Source organism: Muntiacus reevesi, chromosome 13, assembly GCF_963930625.1.
Source record: "Muntiacus reevesi chromosome 13, mMunRee1.1, whole genome shotgun sequence".
In the NCBI taxonomy this organism is placed as follows: Eukaryota; Metazoa; Chordata; class Mammalia; order Artiodactyla; family Cervidae; genus Muntiacus; species Muntiacus reevesi.
This window is the reverse complement of record NC_089261.1, coordinates 37,534,668-37,561,105: the sequence shown is the minus strand read 5'-3', so window position 1 is coordinate 37,561,105 and position 26,438 is coordinate 37,534,668. Positions and strand designations below refer to the sequence as shown.

Below are 26,438 nucleotides of genomic sequence, written 5' to 3'. Positions count from 1 at the left end.
TCATTTTAGAGATTATCAATAGGTAGTTATGCTGATGGCTTTTAAGACAGTTGGGACCAATGAACTAAAAGGGCAAGATCAGATGAGTGTGTAATTGCTCTATATCTGCATAAGGTGAAGTGAAAAAGTGGTACCACAAAAGAACCACATTAACCCTACCAATGATTTCCTTTACAGTAAATGAAAAACTGTTTTTAGCAAACACTCAAGTATTTGGTCTTCCCTGGTGGCTCAGCTGGTAAAGAATCCACATGCAATAAGGGAGACCTAGCTTTGATCCGTGGATTGGGAAGATCCCCTGTTCAGTTCCTGGGATGGAAAGATTCTCTAGAGAAGAGATAGGCTACCACTCCAGTATTCTTGGGCTTCCCTGATGGTTCAGCTGGTAAAGAATCAGTCCACAATGCAGGAGACCTGGGTTTGGTTCCTGGGTTGGGAAGATCCCTTGGAGAAGAGAAAGGTTACCCACTCCAATATTCTGGCCTGGAGAATTTCAGTCCATGGGGTTGGAAAGTCGGACACAACTGAGCAACTTTCACTTCACTTTACCTGGAGGAGGCATGGCAACCCACTCCAGTATTATTGCCTGGAGAATTGCTATAGACAGAGGAGCCTGGTGGGCTACAGTCCATGGGGTTGCAAACAGTCGGCCACAACTGAGCGACTAAGCACAACACATTAAGTATTTATAGGCAGTCCTCAGAGATAACATAGGTTTTATTCAAGACCACCTCAATAATGTGAATATAGCAACAGAGTGAGTTACACAGATTTGTTTCCCAGTGCGTATGAAAGTTATGTGTACATTATACTGTAGTCCATTGAGAGTACAATAGTATTATGCCTTAAAAAAAAATGTACATACCTTAACTAAAAAATACTTTATTGCTAAAAAAGGTTAATCATCATCTGAGCACTCCGTGAGTCATAATCTTTTGCTGTTAGGACAGTCCTGCCTTGATGCTGACGACTGCTGACTGACCAGGGTGGTGGCTGCTGAAGGCTGGAGTTGCTGTGGCAATTTCTTAAGACAACAGTGAAGTGTATCACATCAATCGACTCTTCCTTTCACAAACAAATTCTCTGTAGTATGCAATGTTTGTTTACATTTTAACTACAGTAGAATTCAAAACTGGAGTCAATCTTCTCAAACCCTGGCACTGCTTTATCAACTAAGTTTAGGTAATGTTCTAAATTCTTTGTTGTCATTTCAATAATCTTCATAGCATCTTCACTAGGGGTTGATTCCATCTTAAAAAACCATTTTTTTTTTGCTCATCTGTAAGAAGCAATTCCTCAATCATTCAAGGTTTATCATGAGATTGCAGCAATTTAGTCACATCTTAAGGCTCCACTTTGAATTCCAGTTCTCTTGCTATTTCTGCCATATCTGCAGTTACTTCCTCCACTGAAGTCTTAAACAGCTCAAAGTCATCCACAAAGGTTGGAATCAACTTCTTCCAAACTCCTGTGGTATTTTGATGATGGGAATGGTGGTATTTTGACCTCTTTCTGTGAATCATGAATGTTTTTAATGGCATACCCACATCTAGAATGGTGAATCCTTTTTATACGATTTTCAATTAACGTTGCCCAGATTCATCAAAGGAATCACTATCTATAACAGCTATATCCTTACAAAATCAATTTCTTAAATAATAACACTTGAAAGTCAAAATAACACCTTGAATCATGGGTTGCAGAATGGATGTTGCTAGCAGGCATGAAAACAATATAGATCTTGTTGCTTATCTCCATCATACCTCTTCAATGAACAGGTGCTTTGTCAATGAGCAGTAACATTTTGAAAGGAATCTTTTTTTTTTTTCCTGAGTTTTAGGTCTCAATAGCGGGCTTAAAATATTCAAAAATCCATGTTGTAAACAGATGCATTGTCATCTGGGCTTTGTTGTTCATTTATAGAGCACAGGCAGAGTAGATTTAGCATCATTGCTAAGGGTCCTAGGATTTTTGGAAAGGTAAATGAGCACTGGTTTCAACTTAAAGTCATTAACTGCATTAGCCACTAACAAGAGAGTCAGCCTGTCCTTTAAAACTTTAAAGCCAGGCACTGACAATTCCTCTACAGCTATTAGAGTCTTAAATGACATCTTCTTCCAATATAAGGCTGTTTTGTCTACAAAGAAAAAGCTGTTTCATTGTTTACTGTAGCCACCTTCATTAAATTTTCTTAGCGAGATCTTCTGGATAACTTGTTGCACCATCTACATCAGCACTTGCTGTTTCATCTTATACTTGTATGATATTGAGACGGTTTCTTCCCTTAAACATCATGAATCAACAACTGCTAGCTTCAAACTTTTCTTCTGCCGCATCCTCACCTACCCCACCCTTAACAGAACTGAAGAGAGTTAGGGCCTTGCTCTGGATTAAGCTTTGGCTTAAGGGAATCCTGTAGCTGGTTTGTTCGTCTATCCAGACCACGCAAACTTTCTGTATCATTCATGTGTTCACTGGAGTAGCACTTAACTGCCCCCCTCCCCAAGAACTTTTCCTTTGCATTCACAATTTGGCTAACTGTCTAGCACAAGAGCTTTAGCTTTAAAATCAAAATTATTTTTAGTTGGAGGATAATTGCTTTACAATGTTGTGTTGGTTTCTGCCATACATGTACACAAGTCAGCCACAGGTATACATGTCCCCTACCTCTTGAGCCTCCTTCCCACCTCCCACCCCATCCCACCCCATAGGTTGTCACAGAGCACTGGGTTGAGCTCCCTGTATCATACAGCAAATGGACCCTAGCTTTTTTAGTGGCTTATCTTGGGTTTTGACATGCCTTCCTCACTAAGCTTAATCATTTCTAGCTTTTGACTGAAAGTGAGAGATGTGACTCTTCCTTTCACTTGAACACTCAGAGGCCACTAATTGGCATAAATTCAATACTGTTGTGTCTCAGAGAATAAAGAAGCCAAAGGAGGGGAAGCAAGATAGGGTAACAGCTAGTCCATTAAAGTAGTCAGAACGCACACAGCAATTATCAGCTAAGTTCACCATCTTATATGGGGGCATTTTTTGGACCCTAAAATAATTATTTGATACAATAGTAGCATCAAATGTCTGATCAAAGCTCACCCTAAAAATATAATAATGATGAAAAAGTCTGAAACACAGCAATAAGTACCAAAATGTAATAGAGACGTAAAGTAAGACATAAAGTGAGAAAATGCTGTTAGAAATATGACTCCAGTAGACTTGTTGGTCATAGTTGCCACAAACCTTTAATTTGAAAAAACACAGTATCCGTGAATCGCAATAAAGTGAAACACAACAAAATGAGCTGTGCTTATTATACTGAGTACTGATCAACTATATATACAAGTGTGGCATATCCTTCTAGGACAACCTCAACATCATTTATAAGGAGACACCTATCAGAAACTGCAATTAAGAGTTCTCTACAAACTGAACGAAAAATGTTCAATTTCATCAACGTTAACTGGGATCAGAGCTGAGAATGGAAATTAGTGATCCTTCCACTCATTTCTCCCCCTATAGAACTCTGAGAAAAGTACAGTAGAAAAAGAAAAGTGGAATCAAAGAGCTGAACTTCTACAATAGCTAATAATGTTAAAACTACAATTGTGATTTTGGCACAGAGTATCTCCTATTTAAAAGTAACTGACTCTCTTAAATGTGTTTTCCCATTCAATTGTTATTACTTAAAACTATAAACATGCACAAGAGAAGGGGGCAGGGAAGACTAGGATCTTGGAAGTGATAGAAGACCCTCTTCTGCCTAGACAAGAAGAAGCAAAATCAAAAGAAAACAAATCCCAAAGCCCTGCCAAGAACTAATATGGAGTTAATACAGTGTCCACAGGTTGCACTATCTATTCCAAAAGAAAGCAATGTGCTATTTAGTAAAGCATCATAGAAACACTCAATCCTTTGTGTTTGTAAGAAATAAAAAATATAGAATATAGTACTGTTTTAAAAAGCAGAAAATCAAATTTCTAATTATCCTGAGGATACAAGAAGAATGAAATGTAAGTATGGTCAATTAAACTGTTTAATTCAATCTCTGCAACAGAAGAATAATGCTCATGAGCTCATCCTAGGAAATCAATTCACTTGTCATATTCTAATGTTCTAGTCTCATCTTGAAAAAAGCATCAAATGAAAAATACAGCAGCAACATTTGAATATGTAATTAGTAAACAACCTTTTGATTATTCATATAATAAAGAAGTCTGCTAGTTTTTAAAACACAGGTAACTGTGAAAGTCACTCAGTTGTATCCGACTCTTTGTGACCCCATGGACTAAATAGTCTATGGGATTCTCCAGGCCAGAATACTGGAGTTGGTAGCCTTTCCCTTCTCCAGGGGATCTTCCCAACCCAGGGCTCCTGCTTTGAGGATGGATTCTTTACCAGCTGAGCCAACAGGGGAACCCAAGAATAGTGGAGTGGGTAGCGTATCCCTTCTCCAGGTGGATCTTCCCAACCCAGGAATTGAACCGGGGTCTCCTGCATTGCAACCAGATTCTTCACCAACTGGGCTATCAGGGAAGTCCATAACTGAGGAATGTTTATTTAAGTAATGACATTTGGCAGACATTCAATTTGACCACCAACTACCTCTATATTTAACCTGGATTAAAGACTGCAAATGGGTTTGCGGCTATACAGTTAGTATCGATGCTCTATCGCAGTTCACTTTACAAAAGTGGGTTCACACCAGAGTAGAGTTCTGTTTTTAACTGGTTTTTGGCTTATTCTAAACCAAAGGTCCAAATTCTGAAAACTGCAATCCAAAGGTAATATCAGAAGCATACAGATACATTATTCATAAATAATAAGGGATAACCTAAACTACATAAGATAAAACAGGGGGAAGGGGAGGGTGTTAAGATACACATATGAATTACAAAAATGACAGAACTAATCTGCATATATTTCATTAAGAATATCACTTATCAGTGATGATTGCTATGATGTATATATAATGACTTATTGCAATAATGTATTAGTATAAATACTCTTTAAAAGCACTATTTTGTTTACCTTAATAAAGTAAGAATTTTTAATGATAGATCAAGAAAGCAACATGTTCTATATTAAATATAAAGGATTACTGTGTATCCTTCCAGAGTGGACAGGCTTAGCACTATTATAGGCATCTGAATTCCAAAAGTGTTAAATTCACTAACAATATGGCTATAATTCACTAAAGAAATCAGCTGCTTTATAAAACATGAAAAATCTGGAGAATGATATATGAGGGTAATAATGGCCTGTATTACACTTTGGTAATATAGAAGAAGGATTAGATACTCTTTTGCAAACATTCTTCACATATCTGAAATTGACCTTGTAATATTTTTTTCAAGAAAACTGTAATTATTCACTCATTTATTCAACAAATACTGACTGGACATCCATTATGTGCTGCTGCTGCTGCTGCTGAGTCGCTTCAGTCATGTCCAACTCTGTGTGACCCCACAGACGGCAGCCCACCAGGCTCTCCCACTCCGGGATTCTCCAGGCAAGAACACTGGAGTGGGTTGCCATTTCCTTCTCCAATGCATGAAAGTGAAAAGTGAAAGTGAAGTTGCTCAGTCGTGTCCAACTCTTAGTGACCCCATGGACTACAGCCTACCAGGCTCCTCTGTCCATGGGATTTTTCAGGCAAGAGTACTGGAGTGGGGTGCCACTGCCTTTTCCACCATTATGCGCTAGTCCAATGCTAAATATTAATACTAAAGATAAAAATAAAAAGTAAGACCCTCTGCTCTTATGGAACTTAAAATCCATTAAAAAACCATCCACGTATACCCTGTATCTAAAACTTTTTAATGGTTTTATAGGAAGGAGAAGATATACAACTGACAGGTATTTTTCACTCTTTCTAAAACCTCTATTCATCTAAAACTTATCCCGTGTTATTCCTTGCAAAAGAACTTTTCAGTCAAAAAACACACTAGTGGAAAGTAAAAAAAGAAAAGAACTAAAGTGAAAATGTGATTTTCCTTAAGCGCTTCATAATTTTACATATGTATTACATAATTAAAAATCAGAACAGTCTGGGAAAAAAAAGAACTTAATGATATTTGTCACAAACTTTAAAAATCACATATTTATGTCTGGTAATTCTACTTCTGGGAATCAAAAAATGGACAAATATGCTTATAAAACATAAGAGAAAAAAACCCTTAATATTTGAGAATAAAAGAAAAATAAAACAATTACAGTTTATCAATATAATAGTTTATTAAGCTGTCAACAAAAAAGATGTTTGTCAAGAAGTTTAGAGTAAAATGTTTATCATATAACTTTAGGTGAAAAAAGCAGAATATAAATATTATATTTTATATTAACTATGTTAGAGGGCTTCTTCCCTGGTGGCTCAGATGGTAAAGAATCTATGTACAGAAAAGTATCTATAAATTTCTAAAAAATCTACTATAATACGGTATTAACAGCTATCTCTGTGTGAAAAACTGAAATCTCACAATGCATATGAGCAATATTCAAAGATTCTAAGAATCCCTACAATAAAGAAATACACTTGACATTTATCATCAATTAAATGTAAAATACATTTGACTTTTAATACATCAATTGCTATAGTCACCAACTCAGAATATCCAAAAAAAGGAAACATTAAAGTAAGTGGCTAACACTTGTGCTCTCCTGAAATTAATAATGCATTATAACCGGCAACATTCCCACCTTAAGACATTTCTTTCAAACTTTAGCAAGTACGATTTAGAAGGTTTGATTTCACAAACTAAAATCTTTTCTCAAAAGATGCTGAATGCTCAATTTACTTTTTTTAAAAAGTTTGCAGTTAATGAGCTACTTAAAACAGGTTTTCTAAAAAAAAATAAAAAAAACAGGTTTTCTATAGCAAAATAAGTATTAAACTTTCTGCAGAAATAACTTATAGATATTTTTGTTGGTGTAATAGTCAGAAATCAGAAGAGTCAAATTTAGGAATCCAGTTATAGAAATGTTGACTTCTCAGGAAAACTTTTACAATCTGAAGTGAGCATGAAAAACAAAGTACCCTGACCAAGGCTAATCACTCTGAGCGCATGAGTAACGTCATAGTACACCATGGCTCTAGGTCAAATAATAAAATGCCAAATGGAAAATGGCACAAATCCATGGATTGTAAATACTGTATCAAAAGAAAATAAAGGGAAAAAATTCTTACATTGGAGCAATTAAAAATGCAGTTGTAGTACTAGTTCCTGTGATGAATTAATCAGTTCAGCAATTCTAAGAGTGGACAGCCCCTGTTTAAACATTCCCCACTGGCAGTAACTAAGTTTAAAAGTCTACTACATGTTTCTTTAGTTTCTAAGCTTTTTTAATCACTAAAATGTCTTGGGATGGTATAGTTGGTTATAACCCTATCTCCTGAAATTTTCACACGTGATGTTTGATGATTAGGCATCTACCTGACATATTATGCAATGGCAACCAATAAAATATAAATATTGCAAACAAAAGCATTCATATCAATCGATGTCCCCAAACTTTAGACAATAAGTTCCAAAGAAATGAAATGTTTCTACTAACTCAACATCAATTATTCTTTATTCTATAACTCTGTTTGTCAAATTATTCATACTCAATTAGTATATTCTATGAAGCTTCTGAAAAAAAAAAACCCAAAGATGAGCTTTCAGTAATAAATCTGAAAATGTTTCAAAAAGAATTCACAATCACATTAGGCAGCCTAAACTATTAGTTGGTGCAAATGTAATTGCGGTTTCAGACCATGAATATTAAAATCATTTATAACTAGGCTCAAACACATTTCCATTAATCAAAATAGGAACCATTACCATCAACACATTTTTGCCAATGAGAAATATATTATTAAGTTTATTTCTGTAGTGTAAAACTCCATGCTTTGAGATTCAATGAACTCTTGGAAAACATTTCCCTGCAAAAAGTTGCAGAGATGCTTGAAGAAGTAGTCAGTTGGCGAGAGAGCAGGTGAATATACGGTGGAGTAGGCAAAACTTTCTAGGGCAATTTATTCAACTTTTGAAGCACTGGTTCTCTGACATGCAGTCAGGCGTTGTAGTGGAGAAGAACTGCACCCTTTCTGTAGACCCATACCGACTGCAGGCATTGCAGCTTTTGGCATATATCATCCATTTGGTGAGAATACCTCTCAAGTGTAATGGTTTCACCAGGGTTCAGAAAGCTGTAGTCGATCAAACGGGCAGCAGACCACCAAACAGTGACCATGACCTTTTTTAGGTGCAAGTTTGGCACTGGAGCTTCTTCTTGGTCCAACCACTGAGCTGGTTGTTGTTGGCTGTCATATAAAATCTACTTTCCATTGCATGTCACAATGCAATTGAGAAATGGCTCACTGTTGTTGCTGCATAGGGTAAAAGTAGACGACTTTCAGTCAGCTCATGAGGCACCCACTTATCAAACTTTTCACCTTTCCAATTTGCCTGAAATGCCAAACAACTGTAGAATGGATGATGTTGAGTTCTTTGGCAACTTCCTACATAGCTGTAAGAGGATCAGCTTTGACAATGTTTCTCACTTGTAATTGTGATTCCTGATGGCTGACCACTATGCTCCTCATTTTCAAGGCTCTTGTCCCCTTTGCAAATTTTCTTGAGCCACTGTTGCACTGTACGGTCATTAGCAATTCCTGGGCCAAATGCACTGCTGACGGTGCGAGTTGCTTCCGCTATTTTACGACACATGTTGAACTCGAATAAGAGAATTGCTGGAATTTGCTTTCTGTCTAACATCATTTCCATAGTCTAAAATAAATATGAAATAAACAGCAAGTAATAACTCATTAGCAAAAAAAATTAAGCAAGAAATGTGCATTAAAATGATCTATAACATAACCACATTTAAAGAATGTATTCCAATATCAAACAGCAAAGTTCACCAATACAAAAACCGCAATTACTTTTGCATCAACCTGACAGCAGCTAGTTCGTGGTAATGTTCTTATCTCCAAGGTACCATTTCCCAGCCTGAATTTACAAAACAAATGTGCTCTATAAAAATCGAACAAGTGCCTGCTTCACTTAGCCTTTGCTAACTACCATAAAATTTAGTGGCTCAAAACAATTATTTTTGACAATTCTGAGTGTTAAATGGGTGGTTTCTTCTGTTTGGGGCAAACTTCCATTGGGTACAATAGTCTAGCATGGCATCACATGTCTAATAACTGGTGATGACTAGAATGAGGGGATCTCAGCTGGAATGAGGATATTTCATCTCTGCTCCACACAGTCTCTCATCCTCTGGGAAGTTACTACAGATTTAAGAAAGTTAATGCAAGGTCAAAGACCAGCAAGTGAAGACAAGCCCTATGTACTTCCAAGCCTGCTTGTATTATGGCTGCTAATAGTCTACTGGCCAAAGCAAGTTACACTGCCAAGTGCAGATTCAAGGACAGAAAACTCAACTCCCTTGTCTTTACAGCAGAAACTTCAGGGTGCAGTAAAAATGGGCAAACACAGTGATGGGAAGAATTTGCAGTCATTTTTTGCAATCTACATTGCAAAATGCAGAAAGTCTCTGCTCCACATGGTCCATGGTGAAATAAGTTTAAATCATAGCCTTCTTTTGATAGTTCAAACCAAATACACATTGACATAATACAGAAGACACTGCCAATGCTTGTTTCAGTATTTTCTTAAAATATTAGTACATTCAAAGAAAACTATAAGGCCATTTCCCTCTCAAATATCAGGTCCATGTGTGTCATGGATAACATAACAGGTGGTTCATGCAATAACAGGTAACTTCTACTGCCTTTGTGGTGATCTGACTGAAAGTTTGCATAAATGGTCAATGCTGAAGCATATGTAAAGAAACCCAAGGAAACATCAAGCATCATTAGTAGAAAGTATCGTAACTAGAAGATGTTTTTTGTTGTTCTAAAATTAGCCTAGTTGACATTTTCTTATAAAAGTGAACATGGAATTAGTATACAACCCAGTAACTGTACTATTGAGGATTTGTTCCAGAAAAATGAAAACTTATATTTACACAATACCTGTAGAAAAATGTTCACAGCAGCTTTATTCATATAGCCCCAAACTGGAAACAATGCAGATGTACTTCAACTGGTGAATGGTTAAACAAAGTACTGTACACATTATCATGCAATACTGCTCAGCACAAAAAACGAACAAACTATTGATATATAACAACTTGAATGAATCTCCAGGGAATTATACTAAGTGAAAAAAACTGATCCCAAACAGTTGCATACTGTATAATTCCATTTATATAACATTTGTGAAATGACAGAATTTTAGAAATGGATGCAGGAACAAGGTGGATATGATTATGAAAAGGCAAAGCAAAGGATTCTTGCGGTGACAGAACTCCCCAGTTATCTTGATTCTAGAGATAAACACACAAACCTTCACATGTAATAAAACTGCACAGAACTAAACACACACATACACATAAATGAGTAGAAGAAACACTGAGCAAATCTGAAAAAGATCCATGATTCTATTAATATCCTGCTTATGATGTTGTACTATAGTTTGCAAGATGCTACCATTGAGGGAAATTGGGTAAAGGCTACACAGGAGTTCCCTAAAGTAGTTCTTAGAACTGTACTGAATCTACAGTTATCTCCATAAAAATTTTGATTAAACATTTTTTTTAATGGTTAGCTTAGGAGGTAGTTTCCTTGGGGTCTTAGTTTCTTTCACAGTTTAAGTCAAACAGTGTGGCTAGCATGAGGGTCAAATGACTTACATTTGGGACATCAACTGCTACCTCCCTCATGGCACTGGGTCTGATGTCATTCATCCCTTGCAAGAAATCTTTCAGAGTAATCTTCACCAATCCAGCCATCTTGCTGTCAGGGAGGTTAGGCTGTTTCCTTAAGACTCTCCGCAAGGCATGAAGACCTGCAAAGAGGAAAGTAACACAAGCTTTATCTTCTACCTCATAAATATATACTGAACCACTACCAACAGAAACAGCAGCAACAAAGAAAAACCCAAACCTCATGCATATTATAGCATTTAAATTTTGTGTGCTTACGTATAGTGGTGGGAGAGTGGAGAGGGAGGTGGAATAACATGGGGGATGAAGGCAAAAACCTAACTGCTTAGTTTTGGCAGTGAAAATATGACAAATTGATCTTGATGTTTTACATACGTGAAATAAAATTTATAAAACACCATCCATAAAAAAGAACATAAAGTGTGTCAAAATAATTTCTTTGGAGAATTTCTTTGAAGAGAGTAAAATATTAAAACAGTAACATACTTTTTGCCCTGCCCTTTTTGCTAATACATATAAATCAGAGTTACAGATCTTGTAAGGTATTGGCAGAACATCGTGAAGGAAATGTTCAGCTGACAGTTGGAAATGTGGTTTTGGAATTCAAGAGAGAATCAAACTTCAGAGTTATATGTATATATATGAAATCTGATATTATAGGAGGAGAAGAGACCTATATAAGGGATACTAGAGAGGGATCAGGATGCAAGAATGGTGGCTTAAGTTTCAATCTTAGGAAAGTTGATCATTTGAGGAGCATAGAAAGAAATGATGGTGTAAGACAAGAGAGAGAATAGATAGAGATAGAGAGATAGCAAAATGCCACAAAGCTAAAAAATGATCAACCAAGTCAGAGTCAGAGAGATGCAAAATAATTTTTAAAAGATCATGCTGACCTAAAAAGTTAAATATATTATGTTCTTTGTTTTTGTTATTTGCTTGGAGTTTAAACACTGACAGAACTCATCCCCCCAAAATCTAAGTTGCCAGATTTAAAGCCTTTTGATCAGTGACAAGAACCTCTAAGCTAGAGGGCAGCAAAGTCCCCCTGTGCTCTCTGCTTTAGGGTCTTTTGTAATGAAGTGCTATATTTATGTTCTAGTACAAATGAAGTTCCACTCTGAAGAATTTAAGTCTCAGAGACCTCTTGAAAATCCAGTCTGAATAACTGAACTTTCCCTGGGACACTAGCTAGCTCTATCATTTTTAATGTCTTTTGTCTAAAACGTTATGCCTCAGTGAATTTTGCCAAATTAAAATGATACCATAATAGTCATTTTACTTGCTTTCATTTATTTGAACTTTGAAAACAGAAGCAATGGTGAAAGGAAGGCAAACATAAATCCCCTCGAACAAAAGTTTGGGTATCTTTCCTTTTTACTAAAGAAAAACAGTGAATACTAGGACACCACTCAGAAACAGATCCATAATAATCTTTCCCAAGGAAATTATCATTGTGAGCCTAATGTTCATGGAGGTCTTTGAGATAATAGTTAACTAGAAAAAAAGCTACAAAAGAGGAAATCAAGGATATTATGTAAAAAGATCACTATTTTCTAGGGAAATTTTCTCAGGCCATTCTCTGAAATCTAAAGTCTGTAAGTCACTTATTTAAGTCTATATTGTAAATACCCATTTGGTTTTCTGCCTTCCAAAAACACTGAAAGGTAATTTATTTTTTTAAAAATTAATTTATTTGCCTGCATCAGTCTTAGTTGCAGCATGCAGTATCTTTAGTTGTAGCATGTGGGATCTAACTGCTCAATCAGGGATTGAACTTAGGTCTCCTGTATTGGGAGTGCAGAGTCTTAGCCACTGGGCCACAAGGGAACTCCCTGAAAGATAATTCTTCTTTACGTCTCTCAAATTTCTACTTATCTTTCCAGCATTAACTACCTCTCTTATAGACTATCTTTTCAAGGATGTTTATATACAGGAAGATAGAATGCCTCCCTCCAAAGCAAAAGGCAGATATACTTACTGCCCATTACAAAACCCTAAACTTAGGGTTCTCTTCCTGTAACACCACCTCATACAGACTCAGATGTCACCCAGTCTTCTTTGTGTCTCTCTGGGAAAAGTGAGGCTCCAGGAGCAGCAAATTCTGCTGCTCTGGCTATTTCTGTTGCTATAAGTAACTGTCTATCCTTTGACTCTAACCCAGGAATACTATGTCTTCTGCAAGAACTTATGATTCTTGTTAGCTTACAAGTAGGATAAAATCTCAAACCCTTCACCGCTCTTGACATGAAAATAAAAGTTTACTTTAAACTAGGCTGTTTCATTAAAAAAATAAATAAATAAATAAACTAGGTTGTTTCACTGCCCAACAAACCTTTTAGTTAAACAGTGTAATAGGACAATAAACTAAATAAGTAAAACTTCAGTAATAATGCACTGGTTGTAAGGCACCTTGGTGACCTGAAAAAACGTAAGCAGTGCTAAAAAAAAAAAAATCTTACATGCATGAAAGTGATCAAAAGACCAAAAGAATTTAACACTTCTTCATGTTTCAAATGGCTATCTGGTAATACTTGTCAACATTTCTAATTTAGATCAGATACCTTACTGATACTGATATACTAAAAACTGAAACAAAGGAAGTAGCCTAATAATTTTCCAAAATTTATGGCATGAGACAAAAAGTTTGACAATAAAAAAAAATCAAAATTTTAATTTGAGAAAGGGATTTGGAAAAGACAGGAAGTATATGGGATTTTTAATTGAAATATAGTTGCTTTACAATGTTGTGTTAATTTCTGCTATACAGCAAAGTGATTCAGTTATGCATATAAATGTTTTTTAAATATTCTTTTCCATCATGGTTTATCATAGGATACTGAACACAGTTCTCCGTGACATACAGTAGGACCTTGCTGCTTATCAATTCCATATATAAAAGCCTACATCTGCTAACCCCAACCCCCCACTCCTTTCCTCCCCTAACTCCCTCCTCTTTGGCAACCACCAATCTGTTCTCCATGTCCATGATTCTGTTTGTTTCATAGATAGGTTCCCCTGTGTCACATTTTAGATTCCACATATAAGTGATATTATATGGAATCTGTCTTTCTCTTTCTGACTTAGTATAATCATCTCTGGTTGCATCCATGTTGTTGAAAATGGCACTATTTCATTCTTTTGTATGGCTGAGCAGTATTCCACTCTACATATGTACCATGCCTTCTTTATCCATCCATCTGTTGAAGGACATTTAGGCTGCTTCCATGTCTTGGCAATTGTGAATACTGCTGCTTGGAACATAGCGGTTCATGGGTATTGTTGAACTATAGCTCTGTCTGGATATAGTTAAAGATTGCTGGATCATATGATAAAGCTATTTTTAGTTTTCTGAGGAATTTCTATACTGTTTTCCACAGTGACTACACCAAATTACAAAGCAATATATGGTTTTTAAAAGAATACACAGTATTATAATATAAATGTATACTTCTAAAACAACAAAACCTCTACAAATTCAAACTACAGAACATACAGCTGGGCAAAAACTTCACGTCTACAAGGATAGCAAGGGAATAGCAGTAATTCCCAGAGGAGACAGAAAAGGCAAAATAAAGCAGCCTAGAGCTTAAGAAGGGATGGCAGAATAGGGTGACTTTGACCATCTCCACTCACAAGGATATCCAAATTACACGTATTTACAGAGCAACTATCTATGAGGACAACCTGAGGACTAACAGAAAAGGTTTCTACAACTAAAGATAAAAAGAAGGAACTATGAGATAGTAGGAGGGACAGAGATGCAACATAGTTAATACCCATACACCTAGGAGGGTGACCCATAAACAGAAGAATAATCACAATTACAAAATTCTCCCCAAGGAGTGAGGTGCCCAAGCCCCACACCAGGCCCCCCAGCCTGGGGAGCCGGCACTAACTGAGAAGGGAAGACAAGCCCTCAGAGCATCCGGCCAGCAGGGCTTCCCTACAGTAGAGTCGGAGGGCCGTACAAAACAGAGACTCTGCCCTTAAAAGGGTCAGGAGAAATTTCACACACTATGGGTCCAGTACAGAGGCAGTCATTTCAAATAAGCCTGAGGCAGATCTACGTGCTAATCTTGGAGAACTTTCTAGAAAGGTGGGAGGCAAATGGAATTTCTGCTGGAAACACAGACGCTGGCAGCAGTCATTTTTTAGGAGCTCGTTTTATCATGAGGACAGTGGTGCTTGCCAGCACTACTGTGGAGTCCTTCCTCTAGCATATTAGCGCCAGGGGCTTAGCACCCACTAGTGGGCCAGAACCAGACCCTATGCCCCTGGGATGCCCAGTCATACCAGGATCCTGCCCTGCCTGTGAGCAGACCATCTCCAGTCCCAGAATACCCTGAGCTTCATAGCTAGCCAGCTTAGAACCCAACTGCACATACCAGCAGGCCAGCAGCTACTCATGAGAGAGGGACTGGCTAGCAACTAGTCTAGGGACAGCTCTGTCTCCTAGTGCACCAGCAGCAGTTGGCCTCACCAAAACAAGGGGACCTGTGCAGAACACACAGGGGTCACACCCTAAAGCATGTATTAATAGCTCCATTGACTAGAGGGGAGTGTGCTGCTGGGCCCCACAGAGCGTCACCTACAAAAGGCCACTTCTCCAAAATCAGTCAATACAATTGACCTATTGTCAACTGTACGGATACACAGGAAAAACAAAACAAAACAAAAAACAGCAAAATATAGAAAATGAGGAAACAGAGCAGTATGTTCCAAACAAAGGAATAAGACCAAACCTCAGAAACAGGACTAAACAAAGGGGAGATAAGCAATCTACTCTATAGGGAGTTAGGTAATAATCATATAGATGCTCAATGAACTCAAGAACAGAATGGAGGAACAGTGAAAATTTTAAATAATCATATAGATGCTCAATGAACTCAAGAACAGAATGGAGGAACAGTGAAAATTTTAACAGAGATAAAATATAATGAAGAGAACAGAGGTAAAGAATACAATAAATGATAATATCCAAAATAAATGTATGTAGTTACAAACTTCTATTCCTCAAAGATACTATAAACAGAGGAATTATTTCTTTAAAAGCAACACAATAGAAAAATTGAATAGATATTTGACAGGCATGTCACAGGCTTCCCTGGTAGTTCAGCTGGTAAAGAATCCGCCTGCAATACCGAAGACCCCAGTTTGATTCCTGGGTCAAGAAGATCCCCTGTAGAAGGGATACACTACCCACTCCCCTATTCTTGGGCTTCCCTGGTGGCTCAGTCGGTAAAGAATCTGCCTGCAATGTGGGAGGCCTGGGTTTGATCCCTGGCTTGGGAAGATCCCCTGGAAGAGGGCATGGCAAGCCACTCCAGTATTCTAGCCTGGAGAATCCCATGGACAGAGGAGCCTGGAGGGCCACAGTCCGTGGGGTCAGAGTCAGACACGACTGAGCGACAAGCACAGCACAGCGGCAGGCACATTACAGAGAGGATATCTAATGGACAATACATATATAAAGAAGTGTTCAACACAGCACCAAAGAAATAAAACCACAATGAAGCTCTGTTTTAAAAAACCACCAAATGCTGACAAGAATGAGAAGAAACTAGAATTTTCATACATTATTAGTGGGAGAGTAAACTGATGCAATCACTACAGAAAGGTTTTGACAGCATTTACTAACAAGAACATACATATATTCCATATCCCAATAATTTCACCCTAGATATAATATAACTAGAAATCTGTACATTTGTGCACCAAAAAACCATGTGCATGAATATTGATGGCAAAATTATTCACAATACATATACAATTAAAATACAGCAATAAAAATGAACTAATGATATGCAGAATAGAATGACAAAACTCTCAAACCATAATATGAGTGCAGGAAGATAGCACAAATCATGCTGAACTAATCTATGGTGTTAGAAGCCTTTTGGGTTGAAGTGAGGAATAGTGAATGGGAGAGAATTTGATATAAGTTCTAGGGTACTAATAATGCTTTATATCCAGTTACCTATATAAATACACTCATGTGATTATATAAATGCATTCACTTTGGAAAATGCATAGATCTTATTGTTTATTCATTTTCTATATATATTTCAGGAAGAAGTTTATTAAAAAATAGAAAACATAAAAAAAGTGAAGTTAAAGGGAAAAAAATTATAAAAAGACACTACAAAAAGGGAGAAAAGAACTGGACTTGAGAGAGACAAGAGCATTCCCTATGTTAATTAATCTGCAAATATTTTTAAAGAACAGTTCTCAATGAAAGAATCACTATTCTGTACCTGTATTACTTACTTGCCAATTCAGTACTATTCATATTAAAGCAAAGCAAATCGTAAAATATTGTATCATGAAGCCACTGAGAAGACACGGCCATTGATTACAAGTTATTCTTTCACAGGTGTTCTTTTTCAATATTAACCCTACTTACATATTCAAAATATTCACTGAGAAACTCCTAGATATATTTAACTTACCCAGCAATGTACTTAGCTCTTTCATGCTACAAAACAAAAGCACAAGAAGGCAGATAAACCTTTCACAGTGCTAACAGTCTAATAGAGAAGACATATTAAAAGAAGCTGTTATTATTATATTCCATGCCAACAACAATGACATGGAAAGAACAAAGTGACACAAAAACATGCCAGGGACATCTAACTCAGTATAGCAGGATTAGTGACAGTTTAGAGTTAGGTAACTCTCACAGAAATCATTCAGTATATTCTTTAATTTCACAAATGAAGAGAGACTAAAACATGTGTACAAGTTCAAGTAGTTAGACCTGAAAACAAACTGATGAAAAACTGATAATATGGGACTTGAGGCCAAAGAGGCAGTGGAGTACTCAGATGAGAGCGTATGTAATGGCCGAGGGACAAGAATGAGCATTAACACTTTAGAGGTTACATGGCCCTGAAGAACAAGGAAACACAAAATCTCTGTCTTTATAGAGTTCATTCTTAGAAAGAAGAAAAAACATGTTCTAAATAAAACTAAATCCACCTCTGTTCATTTGCAGATATGCGAGAAAATGAAGAACGGCAGATGTCAGAAAGGGAAAATTGAAAGTTGGATTACAGATTTACAAAACCTAACAGGTGATACTGGAAATTCCAGCCATCGGCTTTCAGATTCTTTCTCAATATTTAGTTCAATGTTTCTAGACTCTTTATAAAGGTATTGTATTTTATACAAATGCTATTCTTGAAAACAACATAAAGTTGAAACAGAATTTATATGAATTAAATGTTAAGTGTATATGAGAGCTTGAAAAATTAAAAATTTCTGAAGCTATCATAGTAATGCGATCATTCTTCCTAGATCTGCCACAAGCTCAGATGTCACATTACATATAAAACTTAGTTCCTCTGGCCATCAGTTATCTCATTTATTACATGGAAAGAATAAAATATATTTTCTCTAAATTATTTTTTTATATTTAGAATTCTATGATGCTAAGCTTAAATTATTGGACATCACCATTCCTAAGGAAGCCATACTCAAATCTATGCCAAGTAATTAAAATTTGAAAAATACACATATTTTTATAAACTGGAAGTAAATAATTAACTACAGGAGCAAATGGACACATGTACATCATCAAGGAACATAGCTTAGGGCAAGCAATCTATGACATTTCCTTTCCTTACTAAGTTTAAAGCTGATTTTAAAAATATAAACAAAAACAGAAGCAATACTTCTATGTTCTTAAGAAACACAACTTTGAAACACAAAACAGGTGTAGCTAATTAAATGTGTCATTTTGTTTTCATTATTTTATGTTCTAATGATCTCAAAAGTTTTGAAATAGAAAACAAGATGCAAGGAAGAGGAAAAAAGGCAAATGCCCCAAGCAAGCCTAATGCCAACACATTCTTTCCAGTATATGACATGTTCTCCTTAAGACCCACATCACTCTCCAGATATAATCAGTTCTGGACAAGAGTAATTACTCTAAATTCATGCTCTTCAAAACCATATGCTCCATATTCAATCAACAAACATCTTGTCCCAAGCATATGGCATCCTACAATTTTACAATTTATGCTTGCTAAATAATAATGTTATTTTTTGAGACTGCAATTAAGTTCCTTCTTAAATACTAAATTGATCACAGGAGTAATAATGTTTTTTAGAATTACTGTCTACCCTACAGACAATTATATAAAGAAGCAACATGAAACACAGGCATCTGGATCTCAGATTTGAATTTTAAAAGTCATGCGTAAAATTTTTGAGTAGTATACTCAGGCATATGAAGTCTGAGAGCAACTGTAACAAAATCTTAAGTCTCTTTTTTTAAAATAAACTTTCCTCAAAATAGTAGAGCTATAGTAAACGTTTTATCTGGAGTATTTATTCTCCCTCAACTCAGTATTAAGTATAGACAAGGTGGTAAGTATCACTCGATATATCACTGGGAGAGTTCCATTTCTCACTTCTTATTCATAGAAAAGAAGTTAAACAGAATACTCTCAAAGGGGGTACCGTGGTTCTTGTGCTATTTATATTACAAATGATTGATATAACTTAAACTGATTGCAGAAGCCAAGTCTATTCTGAATCCCCTATCACTTTTAAAAGTTGCTCTTAAAATAATGGCACTATGGAAAGCACCCTGGTCTCAAGACCCAAATTATGGGCCAAGACTGCTTGAGCTTGGACTGGTCACATAGTCTGTCCTCATCTGTGAAATTAGGGAATGTACTAATTGATTATACTAAATGATTCTGGGTAAAGTCTTCTAATTTTATATAAAACATCAGAATTAACTCACTTCACCAGTCCCAGGTTTTAACAAACTTTCCCCAAAATACAGCTTTTAGTTTCAAATTCTCGATGCCAAATTATTTACTCATTTGGCTTACCAACCCTATTAAAATGTAGTTTTTTTAAAAAAAAGGACAATTGATTAGAGCACAATTTTTATGCCAACAAAGGTTGAAGATCTATGGCTTGGTAGACTAGCACAAGGCCCATGGAAGAAAGGAACTAGGGAAAGAATGAAGGGATAGAGCCATATCTGACTTTGACTCGAGGAAAGGGGGCAGGAAGGGCGAGTAACCCACCTATATTTATCTCTTTTTTGGAAGGTACAAAAACTCTAAATAACACACCATTAAAACTGAAAAAAAATTCACAATCACTGTCTCTGTTCCCTCAACTTTCAATCACCCCTCAATTTATTGCAATCTAGTAGTGAGCCACAGGACCCCACTCTTCTAAGGACCTCATTACCTTCCAGGTACCAAGCACTTGATATGGTCTCTATACTGTTGCTTCTGGCCTTACTATTTACTTCCTGTGTGATCTTGGTGAAGTTCCATAACTAAGTTTCTGAACACCTATACAATGAAGATAAACATATAAAGGATGCTGTAAGAAATTATTAACATGTGTTAAGGCACTTCAAACAATGGCTGACACACTAAATACTCAACTGGTGTTAACTAATAATATATTATTCCTAATTACTTTCTCCCTAGAATCTTCCCTCATTTTAGTCACCATTTTTTTGGTTCTCTTCCCCTCTTTCTTGCCATTCTTCAGTCTCCTACCAGTTTTCTCTGAATGGTAGTGTGTCCCCAGGATCCCTTCTTTCCTCATTAGCATGTTAAAACCTCCCTGATCATTCACAAATACAACACAAATGTATGATAATCTTACCTCTTACACTGCTGCACGTCCCTGTGCACCCTGAGCTCTATGCTGCTGCTGTTGCTAAGTCGCTTCAGTCGTGTCTAACTCTGCACGGCCCCACAGACAGCAGCCCAGCAGGCTCCTCCGTCCCTGGGATTCTCCAGGCAAGAACTGGAGTGGGTTGCCATTTCCTTCTCCAATGCATGAAAGTGAAGAGTGAAAGTGAAGTAGCTCAGTCATATCCGACTCTTAGCGACCCCACAGGACTGCAGCCTACCAGGCTCCTCCGTCCATGGGATTTTCCAGGCAAGAGTACTAGAGTGGGGTGCCACTGCCTTCTCTGTGAGCTCTATGCTGCTAAGTCGCTTCAGTCGTGTCCGACTCTGTGCGACCCCATAGACGGCAGCCCACCAGGCTCCCCCGCCCCTGGGATTCTCCAAGCAAAAACACTGGAGTGGGTTGCCATTTCCTTCTCCAATGCATGAAAGTGAAGAGTGAAAGTGAAGTCGCTCAGTCATGTCCAACTCTTAGCGACCCCATGGACTGCAGCCTACCAGGCTCCTCCGTCCATGGGATTTTCCAGGCAAGAGTACTGGAGTGGGGTGCCATTGCCTTCTTCGGTGAGCTCAATGAGGAGAGTCCAACTCTCTCTTACTCGCTGAGGTAGCCTCAGCACCCAGTGCAGTTCCTGGCTCAAGAAATGAATGAATGAATAAACTCTGCTCATCCTAAGTGATTTCATTCATTTTAATGGCTTCAGTCATTATCTAACTGCTAAGAACTCGCTGACCCACATATCCATCCAAAACTCTCATCTCCAAAACCTGCAATTCAAAGTCCTGAAGCTAAGACAATGCGAAGAATAAAAAGTGATAGAAGGTGGAGGACAGAGTGGGCAGGAAGAAAAATCTCTACAGTCCAGACAAGAGTAATCAAAATAGTTATGATGTTTAAAAAAATCTTTTAAAGTTGAAACTCTGAATAAATCTTGAAAAAGAGCTGACAGGATTTGATAAAGAGTAACAAAAAAAAGCAGTCAAGAATAACTCTTAGAAGTAACTTCCATTTAGAAAGACTGATTTTATTTTTGCGATTGTTTTAATTAGAAAGAAAACCTTTCCTCAAGTTTTCTACTTTTATAGCCTTGGCAAGGCAACTCAGAAAATTTTCCATTAGTGAAGTAAATGGTATATATCACTTAGAGCTTAACCAGAATTTGAACTACCACCTGTTTTCCTAAAACAAACCATTCAACTGCAGTCATTTCAAATGAACAGCAAACATAATACTAAGATACCCAAGTCACTGACCAAAAAAAATTCCACTTCTTATATAATATCCATAATACTTATGCCGTAGGAAAACTCCCAACATCACAAACATAACTACCACTATATTTCAGAATTATAAACCAGAGGGGAAAATTCATTGCAATATGAAATATTATTCTGCATAATTACTGCTTATTTATCCAGCTACAGTAATGAGTAAAGATAGGCTCCCTTATAAAATGCTTTAATTAGAGTGACAATCGTGATTCATACATTAATTTTATTTTGTTGCTCTACCGCAAGCCTACAGTGGACTCACTTGTGAGACGAAGTGGGGAGGGGAGGAAAGAAACTGTGACTCTGATTGTGTATGACAGGAGAGCTCTCACATTCAGCAAGAACATCTGTCAGGGAGGCACCCCTCCCCGCCCCCAAAAGTCATATCTGAGTCTAGTCTGCATATTTCTATTGATGGGCAAGACTTTAACTGATCCAGATTCAGTAAAAATCAGTCCTCTAGAAGAGAATGGAATCTGCTATATTACCCTGAGATCTCTTGTACTAGAGTAACAAATACTTCATAAAATCAAGAATATTGTCAAAACTCAAACAAACATCTACCAGAGAAGTGCATAAATACACACAAAACAATTTTTTTCCAAAAACAGAGAGAAAGTGACACCTACCTAGAGCCTCTATAAACCATGAACACTGCTATCAGGGTACACTTCTAAACCTTGTAAGAACTCTTTAGAAAAATGTTATCCCTATTTAGCAGGTGAGGAAACAGTTCAAGAGGTTAATGGCTTGCCCAATGACTCAGCTGATAGGAGGTAGTGTTAGTATTTGAAACTAGAGCTTACCATGGCTTTCCTTGAAGCCCCACTATTTCCCTGCAATTTATTTAAAAATACAGAATTTTTACAGCATCAATATTTTAATTCTAACTTAGAAAATTACATTGGCAGAATTCAAAAAAATGGTGGAAAATGTTAGAAAAAGAAACTTTCTTAAGAGCTGGACTGGATGGAGTAGATCCTCCATAAATTCCTATTAAAATAAGCTAGTGAAGGGTGGGAGGACTAACAGCTATAAATATCTCAGAACTCCACTATAAGACAGATAAAATTTTCCATTTCAAAAAAAGTTATGTTATAGTAATTAGATTCAGTATTTTTACTAGACCTACGTAAGTGTAATAATGACAAAACCATTGTTTAAATAAGAGTTTTAGTTCTTCCTGTTCTGTGATGGTATCTTATCAAGGCCCAAGCATTTGGTATGAATATGTTGAAATGATGTGTAATCAACAAGGATGCTGAAGATAAATTCTTAGAGATGTGAAGCGAATGCTTCCTTCCACTGTAAACAAAATGACTGAGTCCATTTCTTGAAGAAATCAAGTTCTATTTATATTCACTCTCCTGAAATGGCACAGGCAGCCTTAGAAGGATAAGTTTATAATAAATCCCTGCATTTGGAAAACACTGTTGCTAAGCATCCTCTAACATTCAGCAGAGTTTATATAATTCATGTCTCTGCTGCATAATTAACATCTCATGTTTTCTAAAAAAGCATGGTATGCTTATCTCTGCTGTTAATTTAAAATATTATAAATTTTGAGGGAATTAATAAAAGGCTATGCAACTAATTAATTAGAAAGGCAGCCTAATCCCAGGACAGATACAAACATAGACATTAAATGTCAGGATGTGTCAGAGTTGAGCTTTTAAAACAGCTTGTCTGCTTGAGATAAAACATTTCAAAATGCAGCTGCTCTTTGCTTTAAAAGGTGAACTACAAAACATTAGGCTTTTGGACGAGTCACGACTTATCAAACCACACTATAGCTCAAAAATTAATTATAAGGAAAATACAACATTTGAAAATCAGTTTCACACCCAGCATTCAACATCAAACATTCTATCTGCTCAGGTAAAACAAGATACAAGTGTTGAAAGCAACACTACAGTAGTATTTCCAATTTCCTTATTCATTACAGAGACCAAGTTAAAAAATATGGATAATATTCAGTAACACTAAAAGAGAAGAGCAGAAAAGCTCAGAGTATACACACTGCAAAAGATGCAGTATCACTCTCACAAACTCTGGAACAGACTGCAATCCTGTCCTCTGGAAAACCATGCACAAACATATATACTACAAGGATTTTGACCTTTTGTATTAATAAACCACAAATAATAACCCTATGATTACCAAAGCAATCAGGAACACAGTTCAGTTCAGTTTTATTAAATTCTGAATCACTTCAATGTATGCAATGACTAGATACCCATGCACCACTTTTGTTAAAAAGGGCAGAGTTCCCCCAACTAAGAGGCCTGTTCAGAAAAAAGGAAAATCATTGGCAGCCAACACACAAAAGGCTCAAAGAACATATATGTCCACAAGGCATAAACAAGCAGATGTTCTAGGAAAAACACATCTATATTCTTCTTTGTATTCTTCATTGTTAATCCTCAATTATTTCCTTAATTGTGGCTTTCTAGCTTTCAGAATTATTTTCATTTTACCTATTACTTTAAATTAATTTGTATTGGAGTATAGCCGCTTTGCAAAGTTGTTTTAGTTTCTGCTGCAGAACAAAGTGAATCAGCTGTATGTATACATATATCCCCTCTTTTCTGTTATTTCCTTCCCATTTAGATCACTGAAGAGAATTCAGTAGAGCTCCCTGTGCTATACAGTAGGTTCTCATTAGTTATCTGCTTTACACATAGTAGTCTATATATGTCAATCTCAATTTTCCCATTCATTCCACCCCCTCTCCCCTCTTGTTATCCACACATTTGTTTCTCTACATCTGTGTCTCCATTTCTGCTTTGCAGATAAGTTCATTTGTATCACTGTTCTAGGCTCCACATGTAAGTGATTACAGGGTATTTGTCTTTCTCTTTCTGACTGATTTCATTCTATATGACAGTTTCTAGGTCCATCCACGTCTCTGCAAAAGGCACAGTTTCGTTCCCTTTATGGCTGAGTAATATTCCATTGTATATATGTACTGTATCTTTTTATCCATTTCCTTTTGATGGACTTCTGGCTGTTTCCATGTCCTGGCTATTGTAAATTGTGCTGCAATGAACATTAGGATGCAAGTATCTTTTGAATTCTGGTTTTCTCTGGGTATATACCCAGGAATATAGATCAATGGAAGAGAATAGAAAGCCCAGAGATAAACAGACACACCTACGGTCATCTAATCTGTGATAAAGAAGGCAAGAATACACAATGAAGAAAAAGAGTCTCCCCTACAAGCGGTGCTGGAAAAGTTGAACAGCTACATGTAAAAGAATAAAATTAGAACACTCTCAAATGACATACACAAAAATAAATTCAAAACAGATTAAAACCTAAATGTAAGGCCAGGCACTATAAAATTCTTAGAGGAAAACATAGGCAGAACACCCTGTGACATAAATAGCAGCAATATCTTTTTGACTCACCTCCTAGAGTAAAAAAATAAATAAAAACAAAAATAAACAGAACCTAATTAAAAGCAAAGGAAACCATAAACAAGACAAAAATAACTCTCAAATGAGAGAAAATATTTGCAAATGAAGCAACTGACAGAAGATTAATGTTCAAAATATACAAATAGCTCATGCAGTTCAGTATCAAAAAACCAAAAACCCAATCAAAAAATGGGTCAAAGACCTAAACAGAGATTTCTCCAAAGACACAGATTTCTCCAAAAACACAGTGGCTCAACACCACTAACTATTAGAGAAATGCAAATCAAAACTACAATGACGTATTACCTCACACTGGGCAGAGTGGCCATCATCAAAAAATCTATGAATAGAATCATTTTTCACTTTGAAGTTTTATTCAGAACCATTATACACACCTGCAAGACAGACCTGGACACTCATCTTCTAGAAGAAATGACATAGAGGTTCAGGACAGTAGATCACCATCACAAAAAAACTCTAGGAAGAAACTCAACACTATCAGAGAAAGAGTCAGAATTATATAACCTAAACATAATGCAGTTATTTAAATCAGTTACAGAGGGACTCCAAAAATCAGAGAGATGGGTGGCCTTGATCAGTGGTTCTCAAAGTATAGCCCTTGGGAGAGCAGCACTGGTATCAGCTATAATCCAAGAGAAATGCAAATTCTTGTACCTGACCTGGACCTATTAAACCAGTAGGATGCGGCCCAGGTTTGTGTTCTAATAAGCTCTACAACTAATTTTCATATACAAGTTTAACACAGGAGAAACACTGGCCTAAGTTAATAACACAAATTCTTGTTCACAAGCAAGTACAAGACTGGCCACTTCAAATCACTTGGGAAACAATGACACACACGGACTCCAGTTCCCCACTTCCTGCATTCACTCACGTACAGAAAGGGGACACGGATGTCAGCCTGAGGCCTGAAGAGCTCTCATCAACAATGGCCTGTGTCAGTGGCCCTCCAAGTGTGGTCCCCAGCCCAACAGCATCAGCTGAAACATGTCATCACAGACACCAGCCCAGACCTGCTGAAACTGAAACTCTGGGAAAAGTGCACAGCCAGCCAGTTTACCAAGTTCTCCAAGTGATTCTGATGCATGATAAAGTTTGAAACCTCAACTCCCAAGTGATCTGTCTGGAATTGAGAACATGTGAAATGAATCTGGATTCTGCAGAAGACAATACATAATACAGGAAAAATTAACTTGTTTACTGATGAATATGTCTCCTGGAGCTGGATTTTCTGTCCTCACGAATTAGGACGTTAAGGTATCTTACTTCCTACACATGC

The 26,438-nt window shown here is 36.8% G+C and overlaps 1 protein-coding gene across 5 annotated transcripts in view; it reads right to left on the bottom strand.

Moving 5' to 3' along the window:
• AFG2A (AFG2 AAA ATPase homolog A) overlaps positions 1–26,438 on the bottom strand; it is a 330,482-nt gene that overhangs the window by 280,964 nt on the left and 23,080 nt on the right. For all 5 annotated transcript variants that reach the window (XM_065905059.1, XM_065905061.1, XM_065905062.1 and 2 more), the window contains exon 10: positions 10,741–10,895. In XM_065905059.1, coding sequence (XP_065761131.1) covers positions 10,741–10,895 — 155 coding nt within the window. The remainder of the gene's footprint in view (positions 1–10,740; positions 10,896–26,438) is intronic.